The sequence below is a fragment of the Somniosus microcephalus genome, chromosome 17, assembly GCF_052327205.1.
Source record: "Somniosus microcephalus isolate GS21.2 chromosome 17, FLI_Smic_1.0, whole genome shotgun sequence".
Classification (NCBI taxonomy): Eukaryota; Metazoa; Chordata; class Chondrichthyes; order Squaliformes; family Somniosidae; genus Somniosus; species Somniosus microcephalus.
Genome location: NC_141003.1, coordinates 89991309 through 90006649, shown reverse-complemented (window position 1 = coordinate 90006649; position 15341 = coordinate 89991309). Strand labels below are relative to the sequence as shown.

General features: G+C 46.2%; 1 protein-coding gene across 2 annotated transcripts in view; it reads right to left on the bottom strand.

Moving 5' to 3' along the window:
- sema3d (sema domain, immunoglobulin domain (Ig), short basic domain, secreted, (semaphorin) 3D) overlaps positions 1-15341 on the bottom strand; it is a 428206-nt gene that overhangs the window by 312345 nt on the left and 100520 nt on the right. For both annotated transcript variants that reach the window (XM_086010839.1, XM_086010838.1), the window contains exon 2: positions 11012-11207. In XM_086010839.1, the coding sequence (XP_085866965.1) occupies positions 11012-11171 (160 nt within the window). In that variant the 5' untranslated portion in view covers positions 11172-11207. The remainder of the gene's footprint in view (positions 1-11011; positions 11208-15341) is intronic.

Here is a 15341-nt window from a genome sequence, read left to right as displayed (position 1 = left end):
GCAGTGAAGGTGGAAAGTAGAAATAGCAGCATGATATCTGATCCCGTATTTGCAGCTAATGTCACGGATGATGATAAATAGGGGGACTGACACCTGGGGGCATCCCCACAGGTTCAGGCATTGGGGAGAAACTATGAGGACATAAAGTGGCTGACATGGTTTCATTCCCATCTCTCACCAAGATAGAACAACTGAATGAAGATGGACCATGAAGGAGAGGCAATGAAGAAGAACTGGATGGTTGGAAGTGTCGAAAGCAACAGGGAAGTCAAACAATGCAAGGAGGGGCAGAAAATCATGGTCACAGACAAACAAAACATCACTGGTGACGGTCACTCAACCAGTCTCAATGTATTGGGCAGGTCAGAAACTGGATTTGTGGGATTGAATCAGGGAGTGAAGGAAAATGTTGGGCAATGACAACATATTCAAGGGCCATGGTAAGAAAGGGCAGGTTCAGGTTAGGGTGATCGTTGGAAGGAAAAGATCGGTCAAAGGTAGTTATTTTTTTAGGAAAGAGGCAATGAAGTAGTCTTGAAAGTGGTAAGGACAGTACCAGTGAATGGGGAAAGATCAATAATGTTGATGATGTGACAAAACTTGGTTGTAAGGAATTAGGTTATAAAAGGTCAAAGAAACAGTTGATAAGCTTCACTGAGGATATTATGTCAAGGTTAGAGCTGGAGATAGGGCGGTAACTACAAAGGAGGAATGAGGGGCAGGGGACAGAGCAGAGCAGGCAGAGAATGCCACCTGGCTGGCCTTGGTCTTGGAGACAAAGGAGTCCATAATTTCCTCATATTTGGTGTCATAATGGAGGTCCTGGCCTGCAACCTCCTGCCACCCAAAACATTACTACCGCCTACCCACTGGCCAGCTGCCACTTCCTACCCCTTTCAGGCAGGCACTGACTAGCAGCAGAGAGGAGAGGCCCATGAGTTAAAAGCACCGAGCCTCATGTTGCCAACATCAGGGGGTTTGACACTTGCCTTGCCCGCTCGATTCCCCCTCTGGCTTAAAATCTTGTTGTGTGTTATTATAAAGTTATGTAGTCAAGCTTACTCAATAACTGAGATAACCAGGCACTGTTGTAGATGTATAGACCTGCTGCGAATGTGTTAATAAAAGGTTTCCACTCTGATTAGAAAAATAAAGAAATCTTACTTAACTAGGCAAAGTCTCAGTGCATCAGGAGCCATTTCAGGCTATTTGATTACACAAAGCATGTGTTTTATTCTATAGTTTATTACAGAGGTTTCACTGTGATCTGATTTCAGGCAATAATTTAAGACAGCTGGGACTAAGAAAGAGAACTGTGCGTGTGTTAACCACCATCAGTGCTAGCTAAGAACAAACTAACTTCAAACAAACACAACCTTAAATTATAACAGGTTATTATTTCATCGACACGGGATAAGTTGCCAGCAATGAGGCTGGTGGCAGGAACAGCGGTCTCATTAAGACTATTTTGCAGAGTCAACGGTTACTAAATATACAGCATCCAATGCTTTAGCACCAGACAGTAAACAGCACATTATGGAAATTAAACCCAGAATAAACCAGGCAGGGCAATATTATACAATTAGCCGCAGCTTCGCGTGGAGCGGAGCTTCAATGCAGAGACTCACCACCGACCTGTCTGAGTTTGTAAAGGAAAACATCCTTGTGACTATGACCACATGAAAGATGAAGCGGGGTGTGGTACCTGGGGTTGTGATGAGAAGCAACTCATCTCTCCAGCAGGAGCCTGTGGAGGCAACAAGATAGCCTGGAGGGGCGAGCTGTCACACTACCCCCTTCAGCTCACTGGGTTAATTAGGACCAGGCTCAAGCAGAAAAGAATGGACCAGATAAGCTGAGGTAAAATGAAGATCAAGATGATCTAATTCACTATTAATTACACCAATTAACATTCCAAATGCGATGCCTGGTCCCAGGGAGATGCCGGAGGGCGTCACTATTGCAGCTGTGCAGACTATTGCGTGAGTTGCAGCTTCGCTACAGCTTTCTCCAATAGATACATTAAACATCCTGGAAATCGGGGGGTGGCAATCGGGAGGGGACGGTGGCGACGTTCGGGGCGGGGTTAAGGTTGCGATCAGGAGGTGAATGCGGCCGGGGATTGGGGAGGGGGGCCGGGGATTGGGGAGGGGGGGGGATTGGGGAGGGGGGGGATTGGGGAGGGGTGGACAGGGATTGGGGAGGGGTGGACAGGGATTGGGGAGGGGTGGACAGGGATTGGGGAGGGGGGACGGGGATTGGGGAGGGGGGGACGGGGATTGGGGAGGGGGGGGACGGGGATTGGGGAGGGGGGGACGGGGATTGGGGAGGGGGCGACAGGGATTGGGGAGGGGGGGACGGGGATTGGGGAGGGGGGGGACGGGGATTGGGGAGGGGGGACGGGGATTGGGGAGGGGGCGACAGGGATTGGGGAGGGGGCGACAGGGATTGGGGAGGGGGGAACGGGGATTGGGGAGGGGGGGACAGGGATTGGGGAGGGGGGGACGGGGATTGGGGAGGGGGCGACAGGGATTGAAGAGGGGGGACGGGGATTGGGGAGGGGGCGACAGGGATTGGGGAGGGGGGACGGGGATTGGGGAGGGGGGGGAAACAGGGATTGGGGGGGAAAACAGGGATTGGGGAGGGGGGGGATGGGGATTGGGGAGGGGGGGACAGGGATTGGATGTGGAGCCAGGAGGAGCACTCTTTCACCTCCAGGCTCCAAATCCTACCTTTCCGGAGGCCGCCTGCAGTGGTTGGGACTGTTGGTCAGGCCTCGTGTAGATCTGTTTTTTTCTGATCCAACCGTTCTGGCAACAGCTGCGTTCGGGGCCACCCAACCTTGCACAGGGGCCTCAAACAGGCGTCAGGCCCTTGATTTCCAGATGTAAAGAAGTTAACGCCTGTTTTGGGCATGGACCCGGGACACCTACCTTTTTGACTGTGCCTATATGGCGGGTGGCGCACATCCACATGTGCTTCCTCCCCGCCACACTGCAGGCGTGGAAAAGTGTTTAGCGCCCAAAAATCAGGCGGTGCGCTGTCGAATTCCCAGGCTAAGATCTTCTGACCCAGAGGCAGCAGTTTTACCAATTGAGCCAAGCTGTCACGCATTCCAGTGGATGTGGTGTATTTGGACTTTCAGAAGGCTTTCGATAAGGTCCCGCATAAGAGATTAACGTGTAAAGTTAAAGCACACGGGATTGGGGGTAAGGTACTGACTTGGATAGAGAACTGGTTGGCAGACAGGAAGCAAAGAGTTGGAATAAACGGGTCTTTTTCCAAGTGGCAGGCAGTGACTAGTGGGGTACCGCAGGGATCGGTGCGAGGACCTCAGACAGACTAGATGCAGGAAGGATGTTCCCGATGGCCGGGGAGTCCAGAATCAGGGGCCACAGTCTAAGGATAAGGGGTAAGCCATTTAGGACTGAGATGAGGAGGAATTTCTTCACCCAGAGAGTGGTGAACCTGTGGAATTCTCTACCACAGAAGGCCGTTGAGGCCAATTCATTAAATATATTCAAGAAGGAGTTAGATATATTTCTTAATGCTAAGGGGATCAAGGGATATGGGGAGAAGACAGGGACCGGGTACTGAATTTGGATGATCATCCATGATCTCAATAAATGGCAGAGCAGGCTCGAGGGGCCGAATGGCCTACTCCTGCTCCTATCTTCTGTGTTTCTATGTTCCTGCATCAAGAAACAGACATTTTGGACTGTGTCCAGATTATGACCAATTTGCAGGGCTTTACTTTAGGAAATATGAAATTTGGTCAGTTTGAGTCAGATACAAAGCTAGAGGCCATCAATATAAGAGTCACCAAGGAATCCAATAGGGAATTCAGAAGAAACTTCTTTACCCTGAAAGTGGTGAGAATGTGGGACTCGCTAACACAGGGAGTGGTTGAGGCGAATAGTATAGATGTATTTAAGGGGAGGCTGGACAACATATGAGGGAGAAGGGAATAGAGGGTTACTCTGATAGATTTAGATGAGGAAAGACGGGAGGAGGCTCGAGTGGAGCATAAACACCGGTATGGACTGGTTGGACCGAATGGCCTGTTTCTGTGCCGCATACCCAATGTAATACAAATAATTTGGATGATTAAATTTAACAAACTGAGACAGACCTGATGGAGCAGAATTATTTTCTGCTGAAAGCTATTATGTATTGCGAAAGCTCCACACAGGATGAAGCAATTTAAACTGTTATGCTAACTCGTCTTAAAGAAACAGACTGCTGCGATAGTTTTATTCTGCCTTGGGACTTCCAGAATCTGCTGAGCTTTCAACACAACTCCCTATTTCACAACCTTATCTAACCCCCTGATCTGACTATGTAAAAGATAGACCTGTAAGTCATTAAAGTAAGCCTGACCCCAGATCTGTAGATTGTACAGCAGGCCCGATAACAGAGGTGAGCTACCTGCTTTCAGGCTAGAAATGACAGCCTCGCATTTCCTTCATATCCTTGTTTTCTCTGCAGGAATTCATCCAGCAGTTACTGAGCAAACAAAAGGTGCTCTTAACTGTTCCTGTGCTCATCAAGGCTCGGAATTTCCACTTGCTCTGCTATCTGCAATCAGAATGACATTGGAAAATAAATTGACAAGAAGTCCATGATAGATGAGAATGACCAACGGCCAAGGACCCGAGGACAGCTGTATGAAAGCCAGAAACACGCAGCCTGACCAGAGCAGGGTATTTCAACAGCTGTGACAGGCATCTTCCATTAACACAGACTGGATTTAAAGTTCAGACCTTTGCGATTCCTTATTTCTTTCACCATTGCAACTTGTACAATGTCATTAGCCTGCATTTAGTCAGTAGCCAGCCCGGGACACGATGAGGGAAGTAGAAATGAATGTTAAAATAAAGGCGGATTTTTGCCTCTTTCCTCCTAAATACTGTTTATTCCATGAATTCCACATGAGCACAGTTTATCATCGCTATTCCAGCACTTCACTCAGGTACTTACCGTTTCAAACTACCTTCCTGTTATTCTAATAACACGTCGGCCAGAGTGGAGATTATGGAGATGGATGAATACTCGGGAATTTGATTTTGATAACCTCTGGGGAATCAGGGATTAATTATGCAGAACTTTCCATCAGGAAATTAAAGAGAGGGCACCCTGGATAGAGCAGATTGTGCACGGTCAGTGGACGATGCAGGGTTGTGGCAGGGGCTGTTCTTCACTCCACGCCTTTATATTATACAAAATAATAATGCTGTTCATTTCTGCAGTGAAAGAGCTCAAAATAAATCTTGGATATGGAGAGCAAACCTTACAATTTAGAATGGTTTGTGGTTTTGCTAAACTGCTGCACTCTGATGGGAGGCTAGCAACCTTGCTGTCTACTCAAGAGATCATATTATTAACTAATGGAATAATGTCTGACTAGATTCAAACTGAAAATCCTGACAGCGAATCTATTGCTGCTGCCCCATTGCCAGGTTGGCAATTGAGATATGCCAATGTAAAGACAAGCCTAACAAGACAGTAACGGCAGACGGAGGTCTGATGCCCCAATATGTTACTCTGTCTTTTTTCTTTACAGCTGTTCACAAACCTGCTGAGCATTTCCGGCATTTTTGGGGGAGAAAATTCGGTTGCTTTGCGCCTCCCGTTCGAGAGGGCGCTAACGGGGTGCAAAGCAACTAGCGCCCAGGTGCGGCGCGGCACCGCTAACGCCTCCCACGAAATTCAGCGGGAGGTTAGCAGTGGTGGCAGCGCCCCGGCCGCAAACTTGGCTCGCACCCCCTGGCCTACCGGCGGACGATATGTCCGACAAGGTCAGGGGGGCGTTTTGGCGGCCGGGCCTGGCTGCGGCGTTATGTACCGACACGCGTGACGCTGCTGCATGTAGCACCGCGATATTTAATGGGAGAGCCCCAAGAGGGAGGGGGAGCCCTTCCAGTAGCCCCGCCTCCTGCTTGGGGCGCTACCATTGAATTTTGGGCACGGGGGTGCTAGCATTTTCGCCCAATGGGGACGAAAGCCAATTTCCCCCCCCCTTTGTCTTTATTTTAATGGCAAACAGATCCTTCCACCTGCAACCTATTTCAAAGAAATTGATCTGTAAGTCATAATTACTCTTTCCACGAGAGAAAAATGATTGTTAAAATGAATCTCTCTCCTGGGATGGCTGACAATAGTGTGTTTCAGGAACAATTAAAAACTAGAATTGGCCCCGATTTTAACTCCAGGTGGATTCCCCGCTCGGGCCCGAGTTAAAATTACAGTCAGGTCTCAATGATGTCATCGGGCCACAACGTGCCTATGTAAAGAAGGACCCTGTTGGCTCCGGGCGCCTGTCCTCGCTGCCTGCTCAGGAGAGTGGGTTAAAATTGCAGATGTTGCGATCGTGGCGGCTTTTGGACAGGCGAGAGCCCAGGGCGATTTTAACCCCCCACCCGCCAGGTTTCTGCTGAGTGAGTCGGGTTAAAGTCGCCCCATGGCTCTGTGACTGTTTCGGAGCAGTGGGACTCGGAGCACGAAAGCAGGGTGTGGCCCGACGCAGAATCCTTTGTACACTGCCACCACCACCAGAACCACCCATTCCCATAGCGACCTCTTCGATATCCCACTCTCAAAACTGAAGAAGAATAAGTCGTGCTGGATTGGCAACGAAGCGAATCAAAAGAGCTAATGGTTTGAACTTTCTCTTTTCCTTTTTCGCAGAAGCTGCACAACTTTAATGGCAGTTACAGGTATAAGATGCATCACCACTAGTCTATTCTGAGTGAGCAGCAGTTAATGCTATGTAATCTCAGTACATATTAAACTGTCTGCTGCCATAGCGGAGAAGAGATGATCACATTGCGTTCTTTTCCTCCTTTAGTTATGTATATTTAATTACATGTTTATAGCAAGATAAAATATGACAGTACTGAGCAACACACTCACATAGCAATTACCCTAATTATACATTTAACAATGCATGGATATGAATAGGGGGAGGAAATGTCAGGTTTTAAACAACTACGCAGATAAACGTGCTTTAAACAATGTGCTCCGGAATGACAGACTGAGAAACACAGATATGTACTTTACACAATAGCATGCTGGCTCAAAACCAAAGGCACCTCAAGTATAACGTGGATAAATGTGAAGTTATCCACTTTGGTAGGAAAAACAGAAAGGTAGAGTATTATTTAAATGGTGCTGGATTGGGAAATGCTGATGTACAAAGGAACCTGGGTGTCCTTGTACACCAGTCACTGAAAGCAAACATGCAGGTGCAGCAAGCAGTTAAGAAGGCAAATGGTATGTTGGCCTTCACTGCAAGAGGATTTGAGTACAGGAGCAATGATGTCTTACTACAGTTATACAGGGCCTTGGTGAGACCACACCTGGAGCACTGTGTGCAGTTTTGGTCTCCTTACCTAAGAAAGGATATACTTGCCATAGAGGGAGTGCAGCGAAGGTTCACCAGACTGATTCCTGGGATGGCAGGACTGTCGTATGAGGAGAGATTGGGTCAACTAGGCCTGTATTCACTAGAGTTTAGAAGAATGAGAGGGGATCTCATTGAAACGTATAAAGTTCTGACAGGGCTAGACAGACTGGATGCAGGGAGGATGTTTCCCCTGGCTGGGGGGTCTAGAACGAGGGGTCACAGTCTCAGGATACGGGGTAGGACATTTAGGACTGAGATGAGGAGAAATTTCTTCACTCAGAGGGTGGTGAACCTGTGGAATTCTCTACAACAGAAGGCTGTGGAGGCCAAGTCACTGAATATATTTAAGAAGGAGATAGATAGATTTCTAGACACAAAAGGCATCAAGGGGTATGGGGAGAGAGTGGGAATATGGTATTGAGGTCGAGGATCAGCCGTGCCCATATTGAATGGCGGAGCAGGCTCGAAGGGCCGAATAGCCTACTCCTGCTCCTATTTTTCTATGTTTCTAAGAAAAGTGCATACCTGGTCTGAGTGTTATTCCGATTCAGGTACAGAATTTCAACTTACCTGCAGTAGTCACTTCATTCACTCTCATTATATGAGAGGTCCGATCCAATCAGCATATTTATAGCAAGTGAGAGTGTACGATTAGATTCGGTGCCTCATTTGGAGAAAAAAAAACTGGCGCAGACTTGATGGGCTCAGTTTGCTGTTTCTGTGCTGCAACCTTCTACGATTGTAATTTATTGGCCCAGAAATTCAGGTCGGGGCTTCCCGCAGGTGCAAGCCCCCGATTTGCACTTACCTAGCGCGCCGGCCGTTGAGCTGTGCGCCCGTGTGGGATTCCAATCCTGGGCCTCCTCCAACTGCCGGCGCGCAGTGCTCGCGTATCCCAGGGGCGCAGTTAGTTCGATGCGTCCCCTGGGATCATGTGGGCCATGGGGAGCCAATCGGAGCAGGGAATGCTTCATTCATAAGTCTGACAGGAAGAGCTGTCAAGACTTATAAATACTACGGCCCCAAACAGCACTAAATCTTCAAATAATTTTTTTTTAATCACTTTTTAAATAAACTATAAATTCCATGAAATAACTATTTTAAACAATAATTTAAATTTTTGAAAAAATAATTTTATTTTCTAACGGGGCTAAAAATAAACTTACCTTGCTTTAAAGTATTTAAAAATAATAAACCTGTGGAAAAAATGTTTTATTTTAATTAATTCACCACTTACCTTGTTAAAAGCAGGCCTTGCGACTGCTTTTTACATTTCTAACTTCTGGAGACTTACCCTCGCGGGAAAACCTTTAAAAAGAACCGAAGTTCGATGCGCACGCGCAGCCCCTCCTGCGCACACGTTCGACCTCTGAACCCCTTCGTTCAGGGGAGCGAAAGTGCCGGTTTCCCGCACATGCGCAGTGCATGCAGGAAACCGGCACTTCCATTGGGCCTACGGGTGAGTACCCCGTGCGTATTCACCCGTGGAGACCTGAATTTCTGGGCCAATCTTCGACCAGGGATAAATGTCTCTGCTCTTCATTCCACACTACCTTTACCACATCAAATACAGAGTCAAGCTCACATCAGCAACCTCTGCTAAAAGATGATGCTACAGCTATTTGTTTTCATTTAGATTCAATCGCAGCCTGCCTAGCTGAACAGGTTAAAGAAGTTTTAGAAATTCTGACCCATGTAATCATTAATAAGCACAGCATTTCTTGGTAAAATACGATTGTAAACATTCAACTATGTTTGAGTTCTTTACGGTAAGTGTCTTTTTAAAGAACTGTTTTATATGCAAGCAGTTCTGCACATTTTTTTATTTTTTTATTTATTCGTTTATGGGATGTGGGCGTCACTGGCAAGGCCAGCATTTATTGCCCATCCCTAATTGCCCTTGAGAAGGTGGTGGTGAGCCACCTTCTTGAACCGCTGCAGTCCGTGTGGTGAAGGTGCTCCCACAGTGCTGTTAGGGAGGGAGTTCCAGGATTTTGACCCAGCAACGATGAAGGATCGGCGATATACTTCTAAGTCAGGATGATGGGCATATGCCCACTTCCTCTACATCTCTCAGCTCCCAGTACTCTGCAATTTGCCCCGTTTAAATTTTATTTTAGATAAATTACAACCCTCTGAGATCTCTGCGCTCCTCCAATTCTGGCCTTGAGCATCCCCGACTTTAGCTCCACCTTTGGTGGCCGTGCCTTCAGCTGCCTGGGCCCCGAGCTCTGGAATTCTCTTCTTAAACCTCTCCGCCTCTCTCTCCTCCTTTAAGACGCTCCTTAAAACCTACCTCTTTGACCAAGCTCTTGGTCACCTGCCCTGATATCTCCTAGTGTGGCTCGATGTCTAACTTTATCTGATAATCGCTCCTGTGAAGCGCCGTGGGACATTTTTACTACGTTAATGGCGCTATATAAATAGAAGTTGTTGTTGTTGTGATTTGAGTGCAAGAGTGGACACAGAAATAACTGTGCATGGGGTGCGGTAGCGTAGTGGTTATGTCACTGGGCTAGTAATCCAGAGGCCTGGTCTAATGATCCATGAGACATGAGTTCAAATCCCACCACAGCAGCCGGGGAATTTAAATTCAGTTAATTAAATAAATCTGGAATTAAAAAGCTAGTATCAGTAATGGTGACCATGAAACTACTGGATTGTCATTAAAACCCATCCAGTTCACTAATGTCCTTGAGGGAAGAAAATATGCTGTCCTTACCCAGTCTAGCCTATATTTGACTTCAAACCCACAGCAATGTGTTTGACTCTTAACTGCCCTCTCAGATGGTAGCTCACTGTCACACACTGTCCTGACTTGGAAGTATATCGGCCGATCCTTCATCGTCACTGGGTCAAAATCCTGGAACTCCCTCCCTAACAGCACTGTGGGAGCACCTTCACCACACGGACTGCAGAGGTTCAAGATGGCAGCTCACCACCACCTTCTCAAGGGCAATAAATGCTGGCCTTGCCAGCGACGCCCACATCCCATGAATGAATTTTAAGCTTGTGCAGTGCACTTGTTTAAGAATCATGACTTTCATTTTCTGGTTACAGATCCACCTTGTCAGAAAATACTGGTGACACGCACCATCCTGCATCTGTGGTGGTGCTGGGCATCCAGCGGCAGTGGGGATCTCGTGCACGAGATGGCCCTCTACCACCAGAGACACCTGTGCTGCCTCACTCATTATCTGCTGGTGCCAATGTCGGCGTTGCTGCCAGTTGGCATTTTGCGGTAATATAAATGCTGCACAATGGGCAGAGAACTAAACTGCTTTGCTTCATTGCATGGTGTAATGGCTGTTAAATTGAATCCAGCACGACACTGAATGACTCTCTGACAAACACATCAGCGAGGACCTTTCCATTGACTTCTCTTTGAATACACAACTATAAATAACCCTCAGGCCGTCTGAACTCTCAGAAACTTCCTGTGGTAAAGTTGCCCAATAAACACATTCACCTTTAATACTGTGAATACCAGCAGTGAGCCCTTGCATTCAGTATCCAAAACAAACTAAAACATTCAGACAATACCGGCTCAAAGGTTCTTTTTTTTCTTCAAGACCTACATGTCAACAGCCTCCTTCTGATTGTTACCTTTATGAGAAAGCTTGAGTCTGGGAAGATTCTGCTTCCATGTTTCCGCAAGTGGAATAATTAATAGTAAAAGGCAGCCCCGTAGCAACCGGCAGGTTTGGAGCAGTTGGAGACTTCTATTGCTTGGTGATTTCCTCATTGCTCGAGTCGTTGCCTCCATCACCAACTTTTAAAGGTTCTCGTGCCAATAGAATCTCTGTAACAAGAGAAAGGAAATTTACGAAGAGTATAAAAACGCCTCTCTACAGGACAAAATGCATCTCACGCCCCAAGATTAATGATGTCAAGGTTGTTGAAATTCATTGCTCCATTTATTTGAAAATGTCAAAACAAATAGAAATAACATAACTGAGTTAAAGAAAGAATGGAGTCAAATCAGGCACCCCAACAGCTCAATTGCTACGTGCGTGTGGTCTAGTACTAAACTATATAGATATTAAAAAGTCCAACATTCAATCCCTGGTCTTTAAGGGAAGCAAGTGATATGGGGATCGGGCGTGAAAGTGGGGTTGAGGTAGAAAATCGGCCATGATCTTATTGAATGGTGGAGTAGGCTCGAGGGGCCGAATGGCCTCCTCCTGCTCCTAATTCTTATCTTCTTTGCTATGTTAGCTGGCCTCAGCTGAGGTATGGTTGAGGGTGCTAGAACTAGGCTCGACAGCCTGGTTTAGAAAACCTTCGCCATGATTTTCCTTTGTTGAGAGACCAGCATTAAGGGCCATTGCCAATACTACAGAACGCCACAAAGAATAAAGAGTAGTAAAGATGAGTAAAGACCAGTAATAGTAAAGAGTAAACCTGGAGATTACAGCAAGAAAGAAAGCGGGTCCATAGTTTTGAAGTTCTGGGAAAGAATGAGTTGGTGTAGGACGTTGGAATGAGTCTTGATTTCAACACAGAGATGATGTAGAGAACCGATAGAAAAAGAAAGTCTTGCATTTCTATAGCGCCTTTCACGAACCCAGGATGTCCCAAAGCGTTTACTGCCAATGAAATACTTTTTGAAGCGTAGTCACTGTTGTAATGCAGGAAACGCGGCAGCTAATTTGTGCACAGCAAGCTCCCACAAACAGCAATGTGATAATGACCAGATAATCTGGGGTTTTTTAATGATTACATAGCATTACATAAAATATACGGCAAAGAAACAGGCCATTCAGCCAAACCAGTCCATGCTGGCGTTTATCACAGATCACAGAATCACAGAAACCCCACAGTGCAGATAGAGGCCATTTCGGCCCATCGAGCCTGCACCGACACATATCCCACCCGATCCCCGTAACCCCTACACCAACACATACCCCACCCTATCCCCGTAACCCCACGTATTTAATCCCCCTAACACTAAGGGTCAATTTATCATAGCCAATCAACCTAACCCGCACATCTTTGGACTGTGGGAGGAAACCGGAGCACCTGGAGGAAACCCACGCAAACACGGGGAGAATGTGCAAACTCCACACAGACAGTCACCCGAGGCCGGATTCGAACCCGGGTCCCTGGCGCTGTGAGGCAACAGTGCTAACCACTATGCCACCGTGCTGCCTTTATGCTCCACTCGAGCCTCCTCCCGTCTTTCCTCATCTAAATCTATCAGCGTAACCCTCTATTCCCTTCTCCCTCATACGCTTAACTAACCGCCCCTTAAATGCATCTATACTATTTGCTTTAACCACTCCCTGTGGTAACGAGTTCCACATTCTCACCACTCTCTGGGTAAAGAAGTTTCTTCTGAATTCCTTATTTGATTTCTTGGTGACTATCTTATATTGATGGCCTCTAGTTTTACTCTTCCCCACAAGTGGAAACATTCTCTCTCTATCCACTCTATCAAAACCTTTCATAATTTTAAAGACCTCTATTAGGTCACCCCTCAGCCTTCTCTTTTCAAGAGAAAAGAGACCCAGCCTGCTCACCCTTTCCTGATATGTATACCCTCGCATTTCTGGTATCATCCTTGTAAATCTTCTCTGCACCCTCTCCAGTGCCTCTATATCCTTTTTATAATATGGCGACCAGAACTGTACGCAGTGCTCCAAGTGTGGTCTAACCAAGGTTCGATACAAGTTTAACATAACTTCTCTACTTTTCAATTCTATCCCTCTAGAAATAAACCCTAGTGCTTGGTTTGCTTTTTTTATGGCCTTGCTAACCTGAGTCGATACTTTGTGATTTGTGTATTTGTACTCCGAGATCCCTTTGCTCCTCTACCCCAATTAGATTCTTATTTTCCAAGTAATATATGACCTCCCTATTTTTCTTACCAAAATGTAATACCTCACATTTATCTGTGTTGAATTTAATTTGTCAATTATATGCCCATTCTGCAAGTTTATTAATGTCTTCTTGTAATTTGTTGCAGTCCTCCTCAGTATCGACTACCCAACTCCCAATTTGGTGTCATCCGCAAATTTAGAAATTGTGTTTTTGATTCCAAAGTCTAAATCGTTAATATAAATTGTGAACAGCAGCGGTCCCAGCGCTGATCCTTGTGGAACACCACTACCCACCTTCTGCCACTGGGAATAGCTCCCCTTTACCCCTACTCTCTGCTTTCTGTCTTGAAGCCAGCCAGCAATCCATTCTGCTACTTGTCCCCTGACTCTGCATTCTCTGACCTCATTCATTAATCTATTATGTGGTACCTTATTGAAGGCCTTTTGAAAATCCAGATAAATTACATCTACTGAATTACCCTTGTCGACTTGCTCTGTTGCCTCTTCAAAAAATTCAATTAGGTTGCTCAAGCAATATTTCCCTTTTGAAATCCATGCTGACTATTTATTATTATATTTTTGGTTTCTAGATTCTATGATGTTGATTGAAGGATAAATATTGACCAAGACACTGGGGATAACTCCCCTGCTCTTCTTTGAAATTGTACCATGGGATCATTTACATCCACCATGAGAGCACAGACAGGGCCTCGGTTTAACATCTCACCTGAGAGACGGCACCTCCGACAGTGCAGCGCTCCCTCAGCACTGCACTGGAGTGTCAGCCTAGATTTTTGTGCTCAAGTCTCTGGAGCGGGACTTGAACTCACAACCTCTGACTCAAAGGCAAAGAGTGCTGCCCACTGAGCCACGGCTGAGATGATTATGTCAAACAAGGTTTTTTTTTGGCATAGAAAGAACAAAAAGAGGACCATTCAGAGCAGCACGAACTATAGAGATATTGATAATATAAAGATAGACCAAAATGTTTGTAACAGAGGAGGAGGGGTTGGAGACTAAAATTCAGAAAGGGATCACCTTTTCGGCAAAAGGTTTGCTCTCATTTCCTGTCCAAGCGTGTGAGAGCAGTTATTAGAAGAAAAAGGTATTCCAGTCTTGGAGAAATTTGAGCTTTATAGAAAATTAAGAATTGTTGTGGGGAAAAGATACAGGAAACCTCAGTGGTAACTTTACCAATGGAGGAGGTGCAAGAGTTTCCTTTCAGGTCAGATAAGATAGCAAAACCAAGATGCATGGATCCGCCCTGCAGCATCTTGCTCCATCTATCTATCCCACCTAAGGAAGGATATACTTGCCTTGGCGGCGGTGCAACAAAGGTTCAGTGGATGGATCCCTGGGATGAGAGGGCTGTCCTACGAGGAGAGATTGTGTAGATTGGGCCTATACTCTCTGGAGTTTAGAAGAATGAGCGGTGATCTCATTGAAACATATACAATTCTGAGGGGGATTGACAGGGTAGATGCTGAGAAGTAGTTTCCCTTGGCTGGATATCTAGAACTAGGGGACATAGTCTCAGGACCATTTAAGACTGAGATGAGGAGGAATTTCTTCACTCTGAGAGTTGTGAATGCTGAGTCTTTGAGTATATTCAAGGCCGAGATCGATAGATTTTTGGACTCGAGAGGAATCGAGGGATATGGAGATTGGGCGGGAAAGTGGGTTTGAGGTCGAAGATCTACCATGATCTTATTGAATGGCGGAGCAGGCTCGACTCCTGCTCCTAATCCTTATGTTATGTTCCAGACTGCTACACAGCCTCTTGTACTGTAAAGTATTGGAATGTGAACATTGGGTGAGAACAAGATGGTGAGAAACACTCGCCACTAGCCCACCATTGTTAAAAGCCAACTGACATTAGCTCGGTGGGTTTTACACATGAAGAATTCCCACTTGGACCAAGTACAAGAGGGTGGGACGATAGCTCAGCCTTGACAGGAGGTGGGCAAAGCACGGATAATTATGAGAAATATAAAGGAAGGAAAATAAACAAACAATCTCTGGTTAGTACTGAGCACCTTCATCCCAACCAGCAAGTGCTAGTTAGTTGGTTTTAACAGCTATACTAATGGCAATACTTGCATTTATATAGGCCT